The 25,277-nt window shown below is 40.3% G+C and overlaps 1 protein-coding gene across 1 annotated transcript in view; it reads right to left on the bottom strand.

Moving 5' to 3' along the window:
* Positions 1-11,685: 11,685 nt before the first annotated feature.
* grk3 (G protein-coupled receptor kinase 3) overlaps positions 11,686-25,277 on the bottom strand; it is a 315,124-nt gene continuing 301,532 nt past the window's right edge. Inside the window, exons 21-22 of the mRNA XM_068054842.1 lie at positions 16,194-16,307; positions 11,686-14,594 (exon numbers count right to left, since the gene is read on the bottom strand). Of these exons, the coding sequence (XP_067910943.1) occupies positions 14,433-14,594; positions 16,194-16,307 (276 nt within the window). The 3' untranslated portion in view covers positions 11,686-14,432. The remainder of the gene's footprint in view (positions 14,595-16,193; positions 16,308-25,277) is intronic.

Below are 25,277 nucleotides of genomic sequence, written 5' to 3'. Positions count from 1 at the left end.
CCCTATATTTCCCTACCACCTACCTATACTAGGGGCAATTTATAATGGCCAATTTACCTATCAACCTGCAAGTCTTTGGCATGTGGGAGGAAACCGGAGCACCCGGAGGAAACCCACGCAGACACAAGGAGAACTTGCAAACTCCACACAGGCAGTACCCAGAATTGAACCCGGGTCGCTGGAGCTGTGAGGCTACTGTGCTGCCCAAATTGTTTTGTGTTGTGGACCCACACCAACTAACTACTGACGAAACTCTTCACTACAGAAAGCTGTGAGGAAACTTTAATTCCCTTTAATGTGGGCTGGATTCAAACATATGCTGTTCATAGACATTTGTGCTGTGGGTGCTATTATCTGACTAGCTCATTACAGAATTCCCTCATGTTCTGATTTCTCATTCCAGGAAATAACAGACTGAAATAGAAAGTTCTATTGGACCTATTTGTGCCTGGAATCTTCCACACAATAAATCAGCCACTAACCACCAGGAGGGAGCAAAAAATGGCTCTTCCTGTGGCAGACTGGTTTCAGAGTGTTGGTGTACCTCAGCTTTCACTTAGGGATGGTGTGTAATCAGAAAAGAACTAATTTAAAGAGGGGCCCCAAAATTCCTTGGGATGTATGCAAAAATCTTGATTTCCACCTGTGGGGTCACAAATACTGGGTGGAACATGGTTACCCTGGGATTCTGGCTTGTTTGTACTAGCCTTTTAAATTCCAAAGTGGGAGGGGATTGTGGGTGGATCTACCCCTCCCCCCTTCAAATGAGTGAGTCAGGGGAGTTTCCAGGCCATAAGCTGCTGTCAGTCCCAGTAAGGGCTTTAAGAGACTGAAAGGTAATTCGTCCTAGATGGCTTACTTGCTCCAGTGGGAACAGAAAGTATGAGGAGCTTCTTTTGACCCTTGCTGGGCCTCCACTATGCTGGCGCCATTCTGCCGTTCTGGCTGGCAGCTTCGGGCAGATGCTGCAGAGCATTCTTGCTGGCATGATGCACTAATTGACCCCAACCCTAGGAAAAGTGGTCCTCTAGGAATTTCCAGGTCAGAAATTTCACCCTCAGCAAAACTGTCCTTGGTGAAAGTTGCAGTGATTGGATGATGTTCAGCATCCATCATGATGTCCAGATGAGTGATAGGGTGCAGGTATATAGCTATGATTCTCCACACACACTGGTGAGAACGAGAGGGCACAGATTTAAACTGATTGGCAAAAGAAGCAAAGTGACATGAGGTAAAACTTCTTCATGCAGCGAGTGGTTAGGATCTGGAATGCACTGCCTGAGTATGTGGTGGAGGCAGGTTCAATTGAGGCATCCAAAAGGTAATTAGAATGTCATCTGAAAAGGAAGAATGTGCAGAGTTATGGGGAGATGGTGGGGAAATGGCGTTCAGTGAATTGCTCATTCAGCCAGTGCAGACACAATGGGCCGAATGGCCTCCTTCTGTGCTGTAACAATTCTGTGATTCTGTTAAGTTGAAATTATTTCTGATCTGGAGCTAGCACCTGTATTTGGATGATGGGCTGGATGGCCTCCTGTGTTGAAATTTCTACAACTCCTCCAGTGCACATTCTTTAACCCCACACTAATTCAGCCCCATAACCTTTACTACTGCCAGCTTGTGCAGGTTTGGCCTTTACTGATTTTATAGCGTCATATAGGATTTCAAATAGTTGACTATATGAAGTGCAGTTAGGAGCTGCGAAATTATTTATTGGTCTGATCTTAAGTACTTTTAGTAGATTAAATTACAGGCTGCTCCTCTGCAAACAAGCATTTTCCAGATGCTGCTGCTATTATTAGAAGAAATCTTGGAAATATGTTAATCATTGTAAAATATTATACAGACAGATGGAGAAACTGACCATTTTCACTTCTTACAAAAGTACTAATCTGCACTTGGAAACCTGTGAGTCATGTCAGATATAATAGATTGAAATTACAATATAAAAGATGCACAGTTCCAGTATCCTGCTGGGGTGTGATTAACAGAATAATGTACTCCCACGCAGAGTGCTCGCTGATACATTAGCAACAAACTGTGTAAATAACATTCACTGATATTTCGTTCAAAAGCTTGTTTGTGTCAAAGTCCATTTAGAGTGATAATTGGAAATAGAAATCCTGATATCACTTCTCAATCAGTATCTTAACTATATATACAAGAACTGTCATATTAGTGGTTAAAAGCAATGAATGTGATTCACCTGAATTATATAATTTAACAGAACAAAAGTTAGTATGATGTAATCGTGCTCATGTGGAGTATGGTGAAATGGGATTTTTAACCACATTCTGCTGAAAAATTCAAATAAGTGACATGGTGCCATGATAAGTTGTGCAATATGTAAATCTCTTTGTTAAGGACCTTGTGGTTGCAGATTGTAAATATGGAATGTTGTAAAGAGCTTTGACTTTTAAAACCACAAAGATACCAGCACAGATGAGCAGAATTCTCAGATTAATCTATAAAGAAGAACGACTTGACAGTAAATGTTGAGTGAGTTCCCAGCAACAAAAGGAATAATAGTTTTAGCACAGATCCCAGCATCCATTCTGTTTATAGAACAAGTGTGGGAGCAGTTTAAATGAAATAAAATTTTAGTTTTTGCAGAGTGGGAGAGGGCTTTACCATTGTCCATTATGCCAATTAGATAGGCCCACACTTTTCTCTAAATGTGATCTGGCCATCATTTTGAAGTATTACATTCCTCTGAGGTTGTGGCAGGATTATTGCTGTCTAATTTCAATCTCTGTATAAGTGACTCATGGAACAAGTGTGAAGAATTGTATTTCAGGCAGATCCTAACTGTTTAATACATTATTATTTTCACCCCTGCTAGCTGTATCAAGATGAATGCTGCTCTAATTCTGTACACCAAACCACAAGTCACTGTGCTCCCAACAGTAATTAATCTGGTAAAGTGCTTTGAGACATTTCATTGTGATAAGGTGCTTTATAAATCCAAATGTTATTAATACTACAATACATTGCAAAACCACCTCAGTGGGCAGGTTCATGGCACTCCAGTCAGCTAGGAAGAAGTAGCTACTGTTACGATAAATGTCATGGTTCACATTGGAAGAATAAAATATTTTTTTCTTCCATTTTTTTTCCCTCCTCTCTGAAAGAGTTGACTCTTGCTGGGATATGGTTCCAATTGGTGCCAGCAGCCCTCTGGTACCTAGCCCAATTGGCGATTCTTCATGTGTAAGCCTACAGAGCAGGAGGAACCACAAACAAGCCCAATTCTGTTCTCACAATGCCCACACATGTCTACTTTCCAGAAGATGGTTATTGGATAGCAATTAAGAGTGGGAATGTTGGCTAGTTTTCTTTTCAAGCCAGTTTCAATGGCTCAGATCAGGTCATACTACAGAAACAGGAAACTGAGCTACTATTCTGTATTCAGAAGAAAAGTTAGGGAACACTTCTTCACACAAGGGTGGTAGAAGTGTGTAACTAAAAAAGCAGCAGATGCCAGTTCAATTAACAATTTTAAATTTGAGGTGGATAGATTTTTGCTAGCCAAGGGCATTAAGGGACACAGAGCTAAGAAGAGTAGATGGAATTAGGGCCGGAATTTTACATTGGGCGGGAGGCCGAAAAGTCAGTGGTGAGCCCGCCTCCACCAGGCCTGGTGAGCCAGGCCAGGATTTTTCGCTCTCCAGGCCATTAATTGCTCTTGGGTGGAGCTTCCATCTCCTTGAGGTAGGAAGTCCCGCCGAATGGAGCTGCTGGCTAATCAGCTGGCCGGCAGCTCAGTTCCAGCAGCACCACCTGGAGCGATGGCCACTGCTGGGACTACACACAGCCACCACAGCAAGAGGTAGGACGGCTCCGGAACTACGATAAGTTTTTGGGGCCTGGTTGGAGACAATCGGCTGGGTCCCGGCAAGGTGGGGGGGGGGGGGGGGGGGGGGTCAGTTGGGGAGGAGGAGTAGAGTGTAGTGTGTTGGGGGCGGTTGGGGCATTGGGGATTGCCCTCCGTGGGGCACAGGGTGCCCGATCAGTATGCCCCCCTCCCGGCCCGCTAGAAGGCAGCCTGGTTTTACCAGGCAGGGTTCTTAGGGCTTTTGCCGTCCAGCCGCTGAGGGTAGAATCACGGTGGTGGGAGGAGGCCCTTAACAGCCAATTAATTGGCCACTTAAATGCCTTGATTGGCCTCGGGCCACGGTTTCACGCTGCCGTCGCCTCTCGTAAAATTGCAGCAGGGGCGGGAAGGAGTCGGGAATGGCCTTCCCCCCCACCCCCACCGGCCTCCCACTCAATTTCACGCCACCACCAGCCTGCCCTTTTGGGGGCCGTAAAATTCCAGCCAATGATTCAAATCAGTCATAATCTCACTGAATGGCAGAACAGGCTTGAAAGGCTGAATGACCTACTCCCGTTCACATGTATGGCTCAGTTACATGCTGCCTTTAATAACTATTCCACCAGAGGAGGAGAGAATGTCCATTTACATTTTTGGGATCAATCTCCACACCTGAGTACATAAAAATACCTGAAAACCTCAGATTAGGCAAAGAATCAGAGAAGCAATAAAATGACCACATGCACAGTAATGATTCAGACGAGAGTTCAGTTTGGAATGTCAGAATGTCACAATGATGAAAGGACAGGTTCACAATAAATAACATAACATGTCTTTCTGGTCCCTCCCCCTGCCCCCACCCCACCAATTTTGACTTTTACACTGAAGATAGCATGGCACCAAAAATATACAGCTGCGTCCTTGGCACAGTACACTAGAATCCTTTTTAAAAAGATACAGATTGACGACTGAGGAATAGGGAAGAGAGGGAGGGATGAGGTCAGACATTCTGTATATAGGATGATTTTTTTTAGAATATATACACATCAGTTTTGATATACTAACAAGATTCAGTCAATAAACAAAAGCTTAAAAACATTTTTTCTTTTTTTTTTAAATTCAAGCACTGTATAGAAGTTGAAGATGCAGCATATCTTTGTGGGGGCTAATGTGGGCTTTGTACCAAACATATAGTCTGACGTATGTGTCCCACTGAATATGACAACAGATATGCTCAACCCTGGAATATCCCAGTCCTGGTGCTCTGCACCTTTTATTAGCATAACTGACCAGATTAAATAGCAAAGGGTTAGGGGTTGGACAAGTTTGAGGATATATGAGCTTCATGAGCTTTTACATGATTTACTTTTCATTTATTATGCTCTTTAAGTGAAACACTGCTGATGGTCATCCTTTCATTTGTTTGAAATGAAACAATCTTCTTGGTTACCAACTAGCCACTTTCTGTGTGGAATTCCAATTTTGGTCAAATCAAAGCCTTCCATGATAAACATCAGAATGTGCACATCCCCGAGCCCAAATTTCCTGGAGTTTCTTTATAAGATTCTCCACTGTGCTGCAGGTCAATTGTTTTGGGTATGAATCTGAGCGTGGTCAGATCTCCAGGATCAAGCTTAAGCATGCTCAGAAATCATTTGAAACACATTTGCCAACCACAGGAATCATGATCAAAATAGCTCATACCCCTCCCCGAAACAGCCCTCCCCTCCCACCAACTTACACCCGACTTCCTGGAACTTGATTTGTGAAACTTGGGGCACAGTAACAGGGGTTAAAGCACTTTTCTGTTAAACCACGTAGGCCACCACTAGAAATGCTGCAACTCTCAATACATCCTTAAAAGCATTTCTTCAGCAGTATAAAGTACAGGAATTAACCCGATTCAGACAGCCTCATTAATGCAAAGCAGCTTCTTTCACATCCCTGAAAACTGGTGCAAAAAATATGATTTTAAAGTAAAAAAAAACGATAGAGCTAATGAAAATCAAATTATTAATTGTGCAGAGACTCAAAAGGGCACAAAATTTACCACAAGCTGATGCCATAAACCACTGCTTCATTGCTATGACCTGCCAGTATGAATTTCACAATGAACAGTAATTAAATTAGATTTCAGCAGAAAGACCTGCCCACTTACCTAGCTGATAATGCCTTGTTGCTTTGTTTCTTGCAAATTTATCTCACTGCTCAACATTATCCCTCAATTGCTGATACAAGTCTTTCTGCCTGAAAGGTGAGGAAATGGCTAGCTTTAACAGGTCTAAATGAGTGGGGAATATTAGAAGTGAGAATTACATGATCAAAAAGAGTGAAATGGGTTGGAAACCCATTTAAACAGATGGAGATCTGCTTATTTATAGGAGTAAATTAAAATAATTATGGCGGGCAGCCATAAAGACAGGGCTAAATTGTGGCGAGTCGAAGAGACTTAGTAGTTGGCAGGAAAAAAGACAGAGGCGCAAGGGGAGAGCCAACTGTGCAACAGCCCCAACAAACAAATTTCTCTGCAGCACCTGTGGAAGAGCCTGTCACTCCAGAATTGGCCTTTATAGCCACTCCAGGCGCTGCTTCACAAACCACTGACCACCTCCAGGCGCGTATCCATTGTCTCTCGAGATAAGGAGGCCCAAAAGAAAAAAAGAAAAAAAAGAAAATTAAAATAAGTGAGACACACTCCAAACAAGTGAATGTTGGCATCCATGTACTATATCTGAGTGGGAAATACTTGGTTAAAAAAAAAAAATGGCTTTTAGGATTTTTTTCCACAAAGAATGCTCTTTGTTGTAGAATATGGGCAATGTGAGATGAGCCCAAGTTGAAGAATAACATATTTAGTTACATTTTGCTATCAGCCCTTGGTCTGTTAAAATCAGCGACTTCCAGATTAAAATCAACAGAGATCCTACAGAAAGGGTCTATTAATGGTGGCTGGTTATTTTTCCTTAACTTTGTCAATACAGTCCTGATTCTATCACATTAGCCCCTGCTTTGTAATGCATGCTTATGTTTCTTTAGGGTTCTCCCCATCAACTATAGGGCAGCCAAATGAACAATATTGAGAGACTGTATGCAGCAATAGTTTGTTTTACGGTACACCAATTAACCTTCCAAACTGTGGAAATGTTATGTGGATGCAAACAAGTGACAATGGCACAGTGTGTAGCTAAATTTGCTGGGGATTCAAAATGGTTACTTTAGACCCACAGAAGATTTGGATTGTCACAAACTCTTGATTTATTCTGTTTCATATACAATACACCAGTACAGTCATGAGCTAAGTGTGGGTACATTAGAAACATGAGTGATTGTTCAGAAATAAATGTCACTCTCAATATGTGGGGAAACTGAAAGATCTGCACTATCACCAGTGGGGTCAAAAGTATGAAAGAACTTCACAACCTTTTTGTAAATGAAGATATTTTTTAGATGTAATAATTGTTTTAAAATTCGAAACTGATGTAACCCAATCATTACTTCCTCATTTTCTCTACAATTCCTTTCAACCTTAATGATATCCTGCATTGAATAAGATCAGAACATTTACCAGAAATGTCAAAACCTATCTTCCAGATGATGACTAACCTGTTCAGTAGTTCCAGCAGTTTCTGTTTTTAGTTCACTTTTCCAGAATTTGCAATTTCCCTTTATTTGATATCCATGATTATGGGTCATGGTTTCCAGTTTAAAAAAACAATTGTTTTGAGTTCTAAACATTAAATTCAAAACGATAATTTAAACCAATACATGTCTGATGGGTAACAAGCGTAAACTCAACTGAGGGATTTCAATGATATTAGACTTAGTAAGAGTGAAACTTAATCAGTTTATAACCATTGGAACCCCAAGATTCGATCACAGCTGCACAATCATTCCTTGCTATCGTTAATATTGTAAGAACCGCATATGAGGTTCTTGGTGACATTTTTGGTGTACAGACTGAGAGTATGATGAAATTCTAGGATGTCAATGCACACAACAGCATTAACAATTGCGACTGAGAAATTCTGTGTCCACACTGACAGTGGGGCTGCAAATCCATGACTCTTCTGGCATACCCCTGCTGTAACCCTAGTGGGAGTGCACTGGAAGAGCTGCAAATTAAACTGAAACATTGATATACCAGGTCTTGACCTTACATTGAATATTCTGCGGAGCCTTGTTTGTGGTGAAGCCAAAAGCCCGCTTCCAACAAGGTCAACAGCATAGCAGGGGACTCCCAACACCATGACTTCACGTACATAGCTATGCATTAGTCAGATAGATCACTGGCTCCGCCTGTACACCATGTGAAAATATAAGTACAGGTTAGCTAATGGTGGATATGGACCCCAACTGGGATCTGTGGCTTGAGGATAGATTGGCCTTCTTTCTGGAGAGTAGGGGGCACGAGCATCCCCTGGACTGGTCGTGTACCTCCTATTTTCTGGCCTCTGGGTCAGATGGGCAGCCCACCATTCACATTTTAATGAATGGACCTCCCCTGACCATGCAGATTGCTGGCCCCAGAATGTTTAAGTTAGAATGTGAAGGTGACTCAAACAACATTAGGAATGCAAATTGGATGATTCTGATTGGATGACAATTACATCTAACTTCATAAATGTGGTACCCTTCATTCCCATTTTGATTCTGATATGTACTTATCAATATTACTGCACAAACTTACAAACAGATTTCTTTAGTCAGAAAATTGGTGGATTTCAATATTGAAAGACATACCTCAGAGGTTATTTAGCTGATAACAAAACAGGGGTTACAGCACCATTCCAAGTTACAGTGTCACTGCTGGTTGATTACCTGCAGTGACATGGTGGGGGTAGGGAGAAGAAAGCCCTCATCTTCACTAGAGATGCTTTTTAATGATCTGTAAATCCTTTTGCCATTGCAAATGAAAGTAATTTAAGGAATATTTCCAAACCTGCCTTTACCTATTTCATATTTATGATATTTCTACTCTTTGAAGATGGGCAGTTATTCCTTTCCCCTCATGGTACCAGATTGCATCATAAGTAAATAAGCAGTGTTAACTTAGTGAGTGTTATTGGTTTAAGCACCCCTGGTAAGATCGAGAAGACACGAACTGAAATGATGTTTACTCCTACCTCCCCTGCAGCTACCTTAACTTTTCAATGGGTTACCTGGGCTGTGGTTATATGATAAATAATTACTGTCCAAAAGGCACATTAACAAAACATAATACTGTAAAAAAAAAATTCAGATTTTACCTCTGCCCATTTGTTGCAAAAACAAAGACTAAGCAAATACTTGTCATCTATAATCTTACATACTGCATATGCAAGGCACAAGAATTAAAATCTGCAAAGTCATCCTTAAGCTCCCTTCCAAGAAAATTTAGTTCTGAGATTTCCCAGTTTATAGTGGTTTATGAAACATTATGGTCAAATAGTCCACTTGCAGATATGGTGGGAAGGGGAACCGTGTACACAACCAGCAGAAATGAGGGTGCACATAGTTGGCGTCCATTTGGGTATTCACTGTTTTTGTTAATGAAATATATAATGCAATAAATATAAAACCATTATAAATAAATATACAATCATCATAGCTACTTCAATATGATATGCCATAGTTTTACCTGCACTAAGGCCAATCCTGGACAGCCTAAAAAGTCTTGGGTACTGGTTAGGTGAAATTTTCTGAACATGTCTTTTGCCTATTAATTACTAAAGAATATCATTACTGAGGTACATCCACTTCATTCCTAAAATTATGCACAGCATTTTTTCAAGGTACTTTCAATCCATGGATGGCCCCTTGCCATCACAAACCTGCTTGCAGCCTCAATTTCCCAGGTTAAATTAAACCTTCCGTCCTAAAGTCTCATTGGCTATCTTTGAAAATGTTCAGAACAATGGCTGTTCAGTAGTCTGTTGCAAAGATAGAAGGAGGGCGCATAGAGGTGAAGGCATGTTCACATAAGAAACAATGCAGAAAGAAAGAGGAATAAAACATTTTTCACAAATAAATAAGGGGTTAGAAAGAAACTTTGATGATTGTCCTTTTGGGCAAGATACTATAGGACTTCTGACATCTGTGGAACTTTACCCCAGCATATGTCAGTGCCTTCAGGCGACAATGGAAGGAAAACTTGGAAAATACTTAGTACTTACATTGAAGATGATGTCACTTTCACAGTCTATCTTTCCCCAGCCCCAGGATAGCATGAAGAGTGAGAGGGTTTTCTGGAACTACCTGTGTCTCTTAAAATTTTCTGTTCTAGTGGAAAGATCCCAGTTTCTCTAGTCTCTTCTAATAACAGAGGTTTCTCATCTTAGTAAATCTCTTCTGTTCTTTATTCATGTCGTTGACAGTCTTCATAGAGTAAGGCACTCAGAATTGGACGTAATATTTTAACTGTTGCCTAACCAAAAATCTGTTCAGGTTTTAGCATTACTTCTTTGCTTTCATATTCTGTGACCCTGTTTTTATAAAACTTATGATTCCAAATTGCCGTGCAGTTTTACCTGAACCTGAACCCATAATTCTTGCTGTTTTCCTCCCCCTTTGCCATTTTATGCATATTCTCTCCCCTTGCTCTTCTTCCCACATAGTACCAACTTTGGGGGTAGAAAGAAACTTTGCAGAATTGTTCCTTAGGAGACAGAATGGTATTGGGTAGGATACATCACAAAGCAAACTGAACATGTTCTCTAGAAACAAGGGGCTTGATTGACCAAAATGGCATTTTATCATTCATGGTTTTGAATGTTCTTATGTGGTTTTGTAGCCTCATTTTGATCATATATTTCTCACCATAATACTGACAGAATGTGCATTGTTTAAGAATATTTCATTAATGCAGATATATAAAACCTCACTGCAACATTCAAAAGTAGAATGGGGGCTGCTCACTAATATGGAGATCATATAAAGCACTTTCTCTAAAACTCATTCCCCCCTGTAACACATTATAAAATGTGCATTAAGAATCTTTCAAAATTCAAAAGCCAGAAGCTCTCGATCAAAGAGGAGATACTCCCGAGTTAAAAGATCAGCTGCTTCTAATAAGCAACTTCCCTTTACCATCATTTGGGATTAGATTGGGCGGCTAGTTTTTCCAGCCGGCACGAATCCGACGGGCTGAATGACCTCCTTCTGTGCCATAATTTTTCTATGGTTCTATGGTTCAAATAAAAATATGTGCAATTGGCACTCTGTTTTTGTACTCAGGACTTACTTATTGGGTTCGGTCATCAGAATAGTTAGCCTTTTCCATGTTGCTTGTGTTTTTCAAGATTATTTTTATAACAATCTCAGCAATTGTACATTATTAAACCACCTCGGATCATGGTTAATCTATGTTGACTATTTTAGCTCTCAGATACAAAGTTGATATGTAACACTAACTGATATAATGTGTGTTTTTATGGCAGCCTCACTTCTGGAGGAATCATACCAAGCAATGATTGAAAGACAGTGGGATAAATTTTGTCTTTTTGTTAAGCACAGCTTGTGTGCAGCAAAGAGGGGGAAACTGGACAGGGAGGATGGCATGCCTTTTACAGAATCCATCTGATTCTCTTTCCATTAATTTAAATGGAAGGAATTCAGGGAAGTTCTGTTAGGGATCTGCAATCTTCCCCATCCAATTTTCCTCTCTACTCTCTGCCCGGATGAAAATGACAAAATTCTGCTGACTGTTACAGGATTATATGGTTACTATGGTAACAAAGTCATTATCAGAAAAGATTCTGTTGAAATAAGTTAATTTTTGACCAGAAAATAAAACTACAAAAATCAAACTGCACTATCAGAGATAACTCCTACAACAATACGGAACTGGAGAGTTATTGATTTAGCCAACTAATTGGTTGAATCATTTAACTGCATGATTTTGCATTGGCATACAACACTGTAGGCACTTTTTATTTGAAAGGTGGCCAGTACACATTGACCTTGTGCATCTCACTTTTAGAAACATATAAACTGCACCAATATTTCCTTTACGAGGCTAAAGCGTGACAATATTACACCAATTAAGAAAGCCTGAAAGTATTTTTGAACTTGAGAAAAATAAAATGATCTTTTGTCCATGGAATTGCTCACCAATGTTGCCTTAACACCAGGTGGCGCTGTGAAATAGAACAACTGCAGTGTATCTATTTTAATTTCTTTTGGCAGCGTGGGAAGGGAGGAGAGGAGAGGAAAGCAACCTGTTAAAATGGCGGTAAAATATTTTCCTGGAAAAATGAGAGATGTATATCGGTTTTCTTATTGCATCATAGGCACTAGTATTAACCAACCAATCCTATAACTTTCTTTAGGTTCAACAGTGCCGCCTCCGCACACCCTTCTGACAAGGCAAGGTACAAATTCATCATTGATTCAAAGAGAAAGCTAGTAACATCATCCTATGTGGCAACAAAAATCATTATTATGACATCATCCTTCATGGCAATCATTTGGGACTGACCACAGCCTAATTCTGTTCCATCATTCTGACTCTCATTTCTGTTAAAGCAGCAGACCATGGCAATAGTTGTGGCAAATTTTGTGCCCAGTCCTGTCCTTGTTATTATTATTTTTCAGTACGCACTAAATGCAGTAGTCCTAAACAAAAATATAAACAGAAAAAAACTATACACATCATCTTTGTGTTTTTTTTTTACAGTCGAAATATGAGGTTTAAACATTTTAGTGGTACTGTAGCTAAAACAAAATACAACAAAATAAAATGAATTTCAGCGTTGATGTTGCTCCCTAAATTCGGATTAATAGCTGACCCTTGTTGCGATTGACCAGTTATTAAGATGTAGCAATGCATTGTCACTGTTCATTGAAGACATGTCGATAAAGCAACTCATGCTACGCAATCACCATTTAAAGATATTCTCAAGTTGTTACCACGGATTCTTGGTATATTAGTTCTTAAACATTATGTACACTTGCACAGTAATATCTATGATAAATATTTTACTTTTCTCTTAGATCATTGTTTTTTGAATCTTCCTTTATCTGTAAAGTCCATTGGCACTTTGCACTTCACGGTGGGAAGGGGACAATGACTTTACAAAACAAATCATCTGCTGCGTGGATCAGAAGTGTTTAGAATGTAGGGATTCCTAAACTTTTTCATCTCATTGGAGTAAAGGTGTGGGTTGCAGCACACGCTAATGTCCCATCAACGCAATGATTTCAAAATCTTCCAAACTGTGACAAGTAATATAACAACGGAATGGTGTCCAGTAATCCTGTGAACACAGAAACCAGAAGCAGGCTGGGTCTGTAGATCAGCAGCTAATTAAGTACAATAACTGAAAATTGCCCAGCAGTAGCAGAATCGTCCACGGCTGGAACCAGGCATCACAGAAGCACGATGGGTCATGAATCAGTAACTATAGTTATATATCCAGTAACCATAGACACTTGGCAAAACACAGAGCCATGTCATTCGTTATCCATGGAAACTCGACAATGAAGAGTGACTGTGTCATCTAGCAACCACTGAAACCCTATCAACAAAACAGACCACAAAGCAGCATCCAAGTAGCCGTGAAAACTTAGCGACAGCTGAGAGAAAGCGGTTATTAACACGTTGGCAACCTGGCAATCCAGTGTGGTAGCAATCATTCTCTTGCCATCATTAGAAACATTGCAATTAGCAGGGATGTGGGGAAGGGAAGGGTGGGGGAGTCGGGGGAAATTAAGCACCAACACACCATTGTTTATCACAGTCCGTATAACAAAAATCAAATGTAACTGCTCTGGTAACCATGGAAACAAAGTAATTCATCTTCCAACTGATGTTGAGTACATACAGAAAGCAGCAGCTGGTAAACACAAGATATGTGGCATGATAGCGAGTCTGAAACATCAAAAGTAACCCAGGTTAGATGACGATGATACTTATTGGCACATGGTGCTATTGGTGACAGATAACGTCACAAAACAGCATTTTGAGAGTAGAGAAACCATGGCGACGGATGGACCACTGATGATGGATCAATGTTCTATGTGATATGTTGCAGTCCAGGAGCAAAGAAATCTGAGTGAATCAGTGACTGAAAACATAGGTCCAGTCAGCCACTTGCTTTATATGTCAATGTTCCTCCAACCCTCTGATATGAAGCAAAGAACACCACCAGGGCGCAATGACACATGGCAAAATAAATTCTCCAAAATTATTTGGCAACATCCTCTAGTCCATTCCTGTGGAGTTGGCTCATGAACCGCAGTGGTCACTGTGGTTGCAGTTAACAGATGCTACACTTGTTCATCAATACTTCCAATAGAAAATACACAGCCAAACTGTTCCAAAAAGTCTCACATTCTTATCTATATATGTGTATGCATATGTATGTATATATATGTATGCATATGTATGTATGTATATATATATATACACACACAAACACACACACATATATCTAAATATATATATATATATAGATTTCTATATATATATATATATATATATATATATATATATATACATACACACCCTGTTTTGTGGGATCATATAATTAACTAATAACAACACGCTGGACCACATACGAGGTGATATAGAAGTAGTTTGCACAAAACCATCCTCAGGTCTCTTGTTTCTGTTCCCCCACTCACACAAAAGTGCTCTCTCTTAAAGTCCATTGCTGTTCCTGTGGCTGAGAGGGGGTTTGGTCAGCTCTACCACCGCTGAACGTGACTTATTCAGCATCTTAGGGGCTCTTCGCAGGACCCTCTGAGCCTCGTTGAAGGCTTCCGTTAATTCTTTCTTCCACTGGATGAACTCTGGGTCACTCTGGAGAAAAAAAGAGTGCACAGAAATCAGCATGAGACACTGTGCTTTTATTTGGATTTCCCTATTTTCTCCTGAAGTCACGGATTAGTGGTAGGGTACTGGTTTTACGATACCTTTTGGTATCTTCCCCAAAGTTGTCATTCCTTATTTGGGATTCAAGACAGTCAGTATTAGAAAGATATTTGATTTTGAGGGAAATTTCAGCCCAGTCTGATTCTATCCTCACCCAAAGTTCTTCCATGGGTATTTTATGATAAGGGCTCCTAGACAGATTACCCAGGCAATTTTTCCCTCAAAAGAAATAGACTTGTTTAAAAGAGAAATGGCCCACTCTCTAGTTGTGATGCAGTACAATAACCCAAGGGTGAGCATGCTCCCTTTTTCCATTGTGTTACGTCTGCAATTCAACTTCGTCATAAAGAATTTTTGTTTTGGTCAACCTGAATAATGGACATCCTGGGGGATGGAACATTTTCCTACTACTTCTCCATTAAGTATAATGAGGTCATATGGATCGTAAAGCACCCTCTGTCTCAATTAGTGTGAGGATTTCATTCTGTGTATCACTCATCCTTGCAGCCTCTCTGAAAGAGAATGCTGAGTGTCAAATTGTGCACAATTCAGTGTGTGGGCCCATGCCCATTAAAAACTAAATTGAGATTGGCAAATCAGCTCATGCAGTGCCCTGAGAGAGAGTAGACTAAGGCTTTCACCCAACAGTCTAAGGTGGATTTATCTCTAGTCCCCAGAAGTGAAAGATCAATGTCTAACCAACACACCAACTGGCTCCTCTCTTTTTTTTGAAAGACAAATCAGCTATGGCACTAACCCGTGTACTACAAGTTATATTTCTTTAATACAAATGGCCTTCACAAACCCTCATCTAGTCAGAATGTTGTGTATTATGTTGAGCCAAGTCCACTCTTGCATGTCCTGGTGCAGCAATGTAACATTTCTATTTTATAGTCCATACTACCTTTATAGTCCATTGCTACAACCAGGCATGTATAAGGTTATGCTAATAGTTCACACCAATTGTATTCAAAATCTAGACTGTTGTGTGCCCTGAACACTTATTACCTAAAATCTAGGCTGAATGCACATCGTCACATGTCATTGGGGGCACTTACACAGATTATAGGGAGAAAGCTTCCAATCTTCATGTGGGATGAATTCAGAAACAATAAAACACACAAACTGCATGTGTGCAGCATCATGGGGAGAAAACCCTGCCAGAGTGGAAACCCAATTCTAGTGGTGAAAGAATAATGATCAAATTTCACTCACTTCAGGAAGAGGAAACCTTTATCAGTTAGGGAACCACACATGCTCTATGAATAGAGCCTTTACAAGATTGATATGATATTGAATAGTTGAAGAATAATTGTGAAAACCTTTCTTAATGATTGGGACTGTCACAATTCAGCTCAGCTCTTGAAATGCCAGACTTGTAAAATAAAAACAAATTGGGGGTAGTGGGAAGGGAATGAATGCTTTGCACCTCCTCCCTGTGACCACTGAACCAGTGCCAGCATATCTTCAGTTTGATAAGATACAGCACAGATATCCACACCTCCCTATCTTGCAGGAACCACTTACCTCACACTGCAGCACAAATTGCTTTCCTCCCTTAATCCGCAGGAGGATACATTTCTTATCCTTAACCTGAGTCTCTTCCACCGACACTATCAGCTCCATTGTCAGCAGGCTTTGCTAGATTAATAAAACAGAAAAGAAGTAAATTCATTCAGAGATACATCTTAAATGCATTGTTACTTTGATTTTGCTGTGGGTTGCATCTGGTTCTGTGCTAGAATCTTATCACTATTTACTACCTAAGATATAGCATCCTAGCTATGGGAGAAGCCACCTTAGAAAGAGAGGTGCCTAGCTAATAACACTTCTGACTACACATTAACAAATGCACAAAGTAAGAGGGATGTTGGATGAACAGCTGACATCTGAGTTGACTTTTACGGTGAAGCTCAGTGCTTTTTTGTGAGGGTTGACCTGCTGCTGGAAATATGTTGGTGTTTGGCAAATGGTAAAGTCTCTGAGACTCAGTTGCTGACAGTGCTCAGCCTTGCCTGCCCCCCACTTCCCACTTTATGCTAGGTCATCATATGCAGTATCAAGCACAGGTTCAGAGTCTGACTAACTGGAAGAGGGAAGGAGAAAAGTCAACAAGTGAAATCGGATTCAGACTGTAGGAATATCAATGGTTGCCTGCTCTTCCTCTGAGCCTGCGTCCACATCACATGACTGGGAGGATTAGATTAGAAGAAAATATATCAGTCTAAAAACCCAAAATATCACCATAGTTTTCTAATTTACAGCATATTTATCAGATATGTTATTTCAAATAAGTTTACTACCCAGTCTACAAAGGAATTGTAAAGCTTGTATGCTACAGTAAATGGCACAGCCAATAAAAAGATCAAATGACATCTACCTAAACATCTCCAGGCTCTGCCGGAGGATTAAATTAAGACACACTACCTAGCATTTTCTTTTCTGTCATTGTGCATTCATTGCTAACCTAACAAATCTGAAACAGAAGATTAGACATGACTTGCACATTGCAAATAGTGACCATAATATGGCTGAATTTGATATTAGGTTTGAGGGGGAGAAGGGAGAATCATAAACCAAGGTTTTAAATCTACGTAAGGCAAATTTTGAAGGGATGAGGAATAAATTGACCACAGTGAAGTGGGTGGACTATTAATGTGCAAATTTACGAACAGTGGGATTTACTCAAAGTAGTATTTGGTACGATACAAAACCAGTACATACCCCGAAAAGGCAAAGGCTCCACTTGTGAAGTTAACCAACTGTAGTCAACAAATGAGGTGAGAGATAATATCAAGCTAAAAGAAAAGGCTTACACAAATGCAACGGAAAGTAGAAATCCTGCAGACTGGGAGAGCTATGAAAAATAACGTAATACAGGTGCAAAAATGCAATAAAATTAAAACAAATTGCAAGGGTATCAAAGCTAACACCAAATGTTTATTTTTCTGGAAATATATCAAGAAAAAGAGTGCTGAAGGGGAATGTAGGACCATTAAAGATAGATTTAGGTGAGATTTCAATAAGTAATATTGGCGGCACAGTGCGGCAGTGGTTAGCACCGCAGCCTCACAGCTCCAGGGACCCGGGTTCAATTCTGGGTACTGCCTGTGCGGAGTTTGCAAGTTCTCCCTGTGACCACGTGGGTTTTCGCCGGGTGCTCCGGTTTCCTCTCACCACCAAAGACTTGCAGGTGATAGGTAAATTGGCCATTGTAAATTGCCCCTAGTGTAGGTAGGTGGTAGGGAATATGGGATTATTGTAGGGTTAGTATTAATGGGTGGTTCTTGGTCAGCACAGACTCGGTGGGCCGAAGGGCCTGTTTCAGTGCTGTACCTCTAAATAAATAAATAATAAATGCCAGACTTGTTGCATGAACATTTTGTATTCATTTTCACAGTGGAGTAAGAGGACAAATATAAGCAATACAGGGGAACCAAAAAATAATGGGAGGAATTTGGACAATTTGATGTAAGTAAAAAAAAAAATAGAGAAAACAATGGGACTTAAGATAGATAAATCTCTGGGCCGAACAGTTTTCACAGTTCTCTAGATTCAAGAATTGTGCCTTTGGATTGGAAATTTCCCAAAAGTCACTCCATTATTGAAGGAGGACAGGATTTAGATTACTGGAATTTATCATCGGAGACGGAATGACTGAGCACAGACAAGCATGAGCTAATCAAAGAGAGTGAGCATGGCTTTGTGAAGAGTAGGTCATGTCTGACTAATCTAGTTGAATTTTTTGAGGAGGTCACTAGCATAGCGGATAGGGGAACGTCTATGGATTTTGTCTATATGAACTTCCAGAAGACATTTAATAAGGGAGCATTCACTGATTGGTGGGATGTGACAGGTGGTGTTCCTGAGATATTTGTATTGGGCCCTCAACTTTTCACCATATATATTAATAATCTGAATGAAGGAATAGGGAGCTATATATCCATCACCTGTGCAGGTGATGTTAAATTAGGAGGCACAGTAAGCTGTGCAGATGATAGCAAGAAGCTACAAAGGGAGATAGACTGCATGAGTGAGCAATACTATGGCAGATGACATTTAATGTCGAGAAGTGTGAAGGAATCCACTTTGAATCTGAGAAATATGAATCAGAATTAATTTCTTAGCGATGAGAAACTGGAAAATATGGAGGGCAAAGGGATTTGGGCGTTCATGTACTCAAATTACTGAAAGCTAGTGCACATGTATAAAATGTAAGCAAAAAGGCTAATGGAATGCAGCCATTATCTCAAGGAGGTTGGAATAGAGAAGTGAGGATGTGATGTTTCAGTTGTACAGAGCCTTGGTCAAACTCCATCTGCAGTACTGTGTTCAGTTTTGGGCATGAAACCTCAGGAATTATTTATTGGCCTTGGAGAGAGTACTGTGCAAATTCAGCAAAAGAATACCAGTGTCTAAAGGGTTTGATTATGAGAACAGGTTGTATAAACTTGATTTGTATTCCACCAAGTTCAGAAAATTGAGGGGTGATCTAATCGAGGTCTTTAAAATATTAAAGGGATTGAATAGGGCAGATACAGAGAAATTATTCTTCTGGTGGAATAAGAGGGCATAAACTTAAAACTAGAGCTAGGCCATTTAGGAGTAAATCAGGAAGTAGTTTTTCATAAAAAGAGTAGCAGAAATATGTAATGTTTCCCCCATAAGGCTGTGAATGATGGGTCAATTGAATTTTCAAAACTAAGATCAATAGATTTTTGTTAGGTAAGGGTATCAAGGGATATGTATCAAAGGTAGATAAATGAAGTTGAGATACAGATCAGCCATGATCTAAAAGAATGGCAGAAGGGGCTCAAGTGTATGAATAGCCTACTTTTCTTCCAATGTACCTCAAAGAGTCAGCAGTGTTAGAATAGTGGAACTTGCCATAGAGAAGGTGGCCAGTCGGCCAATCATGCTATATTTTTGCTAAATATAAATGACTCGGATCTTTGAATACAAAATAGAATCTCAAAATTTGCTGATGACAACAAACTTGGAGGTGCGACAAACAGTGAGGATGCCATGAGCTGGAATATAATATGGACAAGTGAGAGTGATACATTTTGGCAGAAGGAATAGGGAGAGGCAATATATACTTAATTGCACAATTCTAAAGAGTGTGCAGGAACAGAGGGACCTGGGTTTGCATGTGCATCGATCTTCGAAGGTGGCATATGGGATCTTGGGCTTCATAAATAAAGACATTGAATACAAAAGCAGGGAGGTTATGTTGAACCTTTATAAAGCTCTGGTTAGCCCCCAACTGGAGTATTGCATCCAGTTCTGGCCACCACACTTCGGAAGGATGTAAGGGTCCTTGAGAGGGTACAGAGGAGATTTACCAGAATGGTTCCAGGGATGTGGGATTTTAGTTACAAGGTTAGGTTGGAAAAGCTGGGTTTACAGCAAAGGAGATCGAGGGGAGATTTAATAGAAGTGTACAAGATTATGACAGGCTTAGTAAGTTAGACAAGGAAAAACTGTTCCCATTAACAAATGGTACAAGGACTAGGGGACACAGATTGAAAGTTGTGGGCAAAAGTTGCGGGGGGAATATGAGGAAGCACTTTTTTACGCAGCAGGTGGTAATGACCTGGAACTCACTGCCCACATGGGTGGTGGAAGCGGAAACAATCAATGACTTTAAGAGGAAGTTGGACGGCTACCTGAGAAAAATAGACTTGCAGGGCTACGGGGATCATGCTGGGGAGTGGGAATGACTGCATAGCTCTGTGGAGAGCCGGCATGGACTCTATGAGCTGAATGGCCTCCTTCAGTGCGTAAACGACTCTATGCCTGTGCCAATTCATAGGAAGAGCTGTTCATTTAGCTGCACTTCCCTGATCTATCCCCATAGCCATGCAAACCTTTTCCTTTTCAAGCCAACATCCAATTCCCTTTTGGAAGTTAGATTGAATCTGCTTCCATCACCCTTTCAGGCAGTGCTTTAAGATCATAACAACTCACTTCGTAAAAAAAAGTTTCTTATCTTCCCTCTGATTCTTTTGCCAATTATCTTAAATCTGTATCCTCTGGTTACCAACCCATCTGTCAGTGAAAATAGTTCCTCTTTATTTATATCAAAACCCCATATAATTTTGAACAGCTCTATTAAATATCCCCTTAACCTTTTCTGCTGTAAGAAGAACAATCCCAGCTTCTCTAGTCTCTACCTAACTTAAATCCCTCAACCCTGCTATCATTCTTGTAAACCTTCTCTGCACTCTCCTTTTTAAGTGTGGTGCCCAAAACTGGACACAATACAATAGCTAAGGCCTAATAAATGATTTGTAAAGGCTTAACACAACTTCCTTGCTTTTGTACTCTTATAGCTCTATTTATAAAGCCAAGCAACAAAATGCTTTAATGGCTTTATCAACTTGTCCTGCCACTAAAAGTTAATAAAAGTTAAACATGATCAAGCTTACTGAGGTTAACAATTAGGAAATTGGAGGGAACTTTTTAGTTTCAGGTTACTAGAGTTATGGAATTAGTTAACAGGGAAGGTCATTAAAAAGACAGTATAAATGAGCTCAAGAAACAATTGGGTGCATTTCTAAATGAAAAATGGGTTAGTTTGGAGGTAAAAAGCCTTTTAGCTCATTCTATCATATCCTTTCAGAATACAAATCAAAACAGATATATACTGTCCCCATTGGATAGAACTGGATACAAAATACTCCCGTCATACTACCAGAGTGACAAGTATATGTTGCATACTCTGCTAACACTATCAGATGAGAATTAACACAAACTGCAGTGCAGGCAGATCATCACAACAATCAGCATGCAACGCTGATGTGATGCCAGTGGTGTCACTTTGGAGCTCAACACTCCAGCTATGCCATCTCTTAACAGTGCACAGATGAACACACAACACGAAGGACCCTCATTCAGTGCTACTTAAAGAGATCATCTATTAGTTACGACTTAGTTGCTAGCTGATTTCTTCCGACTATTGCTATGATTCTATAGGTGTTTGGTGCTTTCTACAGTTGTTTAAAATTGCAAAAGTCTACAAGAAGTGGTGTGACAAGTGCTGAAGAAGTTTTTGTTTACTTCAAGGCTTCTGCACAAACCAGTTGCTCCCAGACAAGGGTGCACAAGTAGGCCTTCCTCTTGGAATACAGCATGACTGGGAGAATGAACAGAGGGCATGTAATGCAGGACAAGAGGGAGATGGAGAAGACAAGATCAGTAAATTAGAGAGAGAGGATCTTAGATCGAAGGATCAAGATGTAGAATCAATTTGGGTGGAGCTAAGAAACAGCAAGGGGTAGCAAACATTGGTGGGAGTTGTTTATAGGCCACCAAACAGTCGTGGTAATGTTGGACAAGGTATAAGTCAGGAAATTAGAGGTGCATGTAACATGGATAATACAGTAATAATTGGTGACATCTATTTGTATATAGACTGGGTAAACCTAATCAGCACTAATACTGTGGAGGATGAATTCCTGATGTGTGTACGAGATGGATTTCTGGAGTAGTACATTGAAGAACCAACTAGGGATCGGGCTATTTTAGATTTAGTATTATGTAGTGAGAAAGGGCTAATTAATAACCTTGCTGTAAAGGAGGCTTTGGGAAATAGTGACCATAATATGACAGAATTTAACATTAAATTTAAAAGTGATATAATTCATTCTGAAACTAGGGTCTTAAATCTGAACAAAGGAAACTATGAAGGTATGAGGGGCAAGTTGGCTATGGTGGATTGGGAAAATACACAAATGACATTAGACAGGCAAAGGCTAGTATTTAAAGAAGTATTACATGGTCTACAACAAATATATATTCCTCTAAGACACAAAAACCCAACAGGAAAGATGAATCAACCGTGGCTAACAAAAGAAGTTAAAGATTGCATTTGATCAAAGGAAGTGGCTTATAAGGATGCCAGAAAAAGTGGTAAACTCAAGGATTGGGAGCAATTTAGAATCCAGCAAAGGATGACCAAGAAACTGATAAAGAAAGAGAAGAGAGAATATGAATGCAAGATAACAAGAAACATAAAGGTGGACTGTGAAAGCTTCTTTAGCAATGTGAAAAAGGAAAAGATCAGCAAGGACAAATGTGGATCCATTGCAGGCGGAGAAAGGAGAATTTATAATGGAGAATAGGGAAATGGCAGAAAAATTAAACAATTTCTTTGTATCTGTCTTCAAGGAGGAAGGTACAGAAAATCTCCCAGAAATACTAGGGAACCAAGGGACTTGTGAAAATGAGGAACTGAAAGAAATTAGTATTAATAAAGAGGTAATACTTGAAAAATTAACTGGATTGAAGGTTGATAAATCCCCTGGACCAGATGAGCTACATCCCAGAGTGTTAAAGGAGGTGGTTATAAAGATAGTAGATGCATTGATGGTTATGTTTCAAAATTCTATAGGTTCTGGAAAGGTTCCTGCAGACTGGAAAGTAGCAAATATAACCCCACTATTTAAGAAAGGAGGGAGAGAGAAAACAGGGAATTATAGTCAGCAGTAGAGAAAATGTTAGAATCTATTAAAAGGATGTGCTAACGGGATACTTAGAAAATAATGATATGATTGGGCAGAGTCAACATGGATTTATGAAAGGGGAAATATGTTTGACAAACCTGTTGGAGTTTTTTGAGGATGTTACTTGTAGCATAAAGGAGAACCAGTGGATTTGGATTTTCAGAAGGCTTTTGATAAGGTCCCACACAAGAGGTTAGAGTGCATGGGATTGGGGGTAATATACTAGTATGGATTGAGAATTGGTTAACAGACTCAAAGCAGAGAGTAGGAATAAATGGTTCATTCTCAGGATGGCAGGCTGTTACTAGTGGGGTACTGCAAGGATCAATGCTGGGGTAGCAGGCTCCATGAACATCCCCATTTTCAATGATGGCAGAGCCCAGCACGAGTGCAAAAGGTAAGGCCAAAGTGTTTGCAATCATCTTCAGCCAGAAGTGCTGAACGGACGATCTATCTCAGCCTCCAGCCGAGATCCCCATCATCATAGATGCCAGTCTTCAGCAGATTTTTATTCACTCCACTTGCTGAAGGCACTCGATATAGTCAGGGCAATGGGGCCCAACATTTTTTTTTTATTCATTCAAGGGATGGGAGCATCACTGGCAAGGCAAGCATTTGATACCCATCCCCAACTGCCCTCGAGAAGGTGGTGGTGAACTGCCTTCTTGAACCACTGCAGTCGATGTGGAGTAGGTACACCCACAGTGCCTGCATCGCAAGAAACAGATGTGGGTTAATAGCGCTTAGCGAGACTTGCACCTATTTTCCGGGATTATTGCATTTTGCCCCCAATGTCTCCGATAGCGCTGCTGAAATTGGCTCATCTGATTGGACAGATTGAATCTCTCTCCCAGCACTCTCCCAGGGTGCTGCCGTCCTTACCTGGTCTGGCCTACATGTGACTTCAGACGCACAGCAATGTGGTTGACTCTTAACTGCTCTCTGAAACAGTCTAGTAAGACACACTTGTCAAGGGCAGTTAGGGATGGGCAACAAATGCTGGCCTTGCCAGTGATGCTCACATTCCATGAAAGAATAAAAAAAATTGTGAAGTATTACCACACAGCACCAATTACTTTCAAAAGCTTTCAAAATAAGAAATGCCTAGCTGTTTAGCAGGACAGTGTTAACGAATGTTTCCACCAGATTACAGCAATAACCAGCTATGTCACTCAGTGACGTATCGTCAATTCAGTAAAGCTGTGTTTAAGAAACATAAAAGAGTGATTCACTTTGCAGAATCCCAACCAGGTATTTACCTGTAAAAATGGCAAGCATTTGTGGACAAGGTGGTTAACTGTCACTGAATGGTATTACTCCATAAATTATAGTAATGCTAAGTAGTGTGGAAACAATATGGTATAGTTGGGGCAGGTGTGTATATCTTATCAGTTTCTTCCACTCCTGCAGTCTCCCTATGCTGTGGACCTTCCCTGATCATGTACATGGACTGGGATCTTCTCCCAGTCCTTTGTCAATGCTCATTTATCAAAGGCACCCCTGTATAGTGAACCCAGGTAGCAACTGACCTCCATTCAGCACATTCTCGCAGTGATATAGCTACTTTGGAAATAGAAAAACCTAAGAAAGTGCATATTGAGAAAAGTCCATTCGGCCTATCAAGTCACCTTTTGCCACAGATCATGTACAATATCCTGCATCACTGACTTTACCCAATAATTTAACCTCGAGGAAAATGTCTTCAGAAAGTTCACAATCCTCAAAGATCTCACTATTATGGAGGTCATAATCCAACAATCTATCATTCCATATTACATTTCAATTCCTGTTGTTTTTGGTAATGTAGAATGCTGAGTGCAATATAGCAGACAGGCGGATACAGGTGAGCTGGCAGCTATCCTGGTCTGCACTTAGGTCACTGAATTCTGCCTGGGTTCAGTAAGTGTACTACAACTGACTTCAGTGTTCAGCGTCCCTGGATTAGGGAGGGGATAATTAACCAAAATTTCTGCTCCTGATTGCCGTTCTGTGGTCCCTGGTCGTCATGAGGATTTCTGTATTTTATGTTAATTTTTAATAGCTATGGGTAAAATGAAAATGGATATTTCTTTGTAATGTTTCAAAATGGAAGAAGGAGACAGGC

This window comes from Heterodontus francisci, chromosome 23, assembly GCF_036365525.1.
Source record: "Heterodontus francisci isolate sHetFra1 chromosome 23, sHetFra1.hap1, whole genome shotgun sequence".
In the NCBI taxonomy this organism is placed as follows: Eukaryota; Metazoa; Chordata; class Chondrichthyes; order Heterodontiformes; family Heterodontidae; genus Heterodontus; species Heterodontus francisci.
This window is presented reverse-complemented; position numbering and strand designations above follow the sequence as displayed.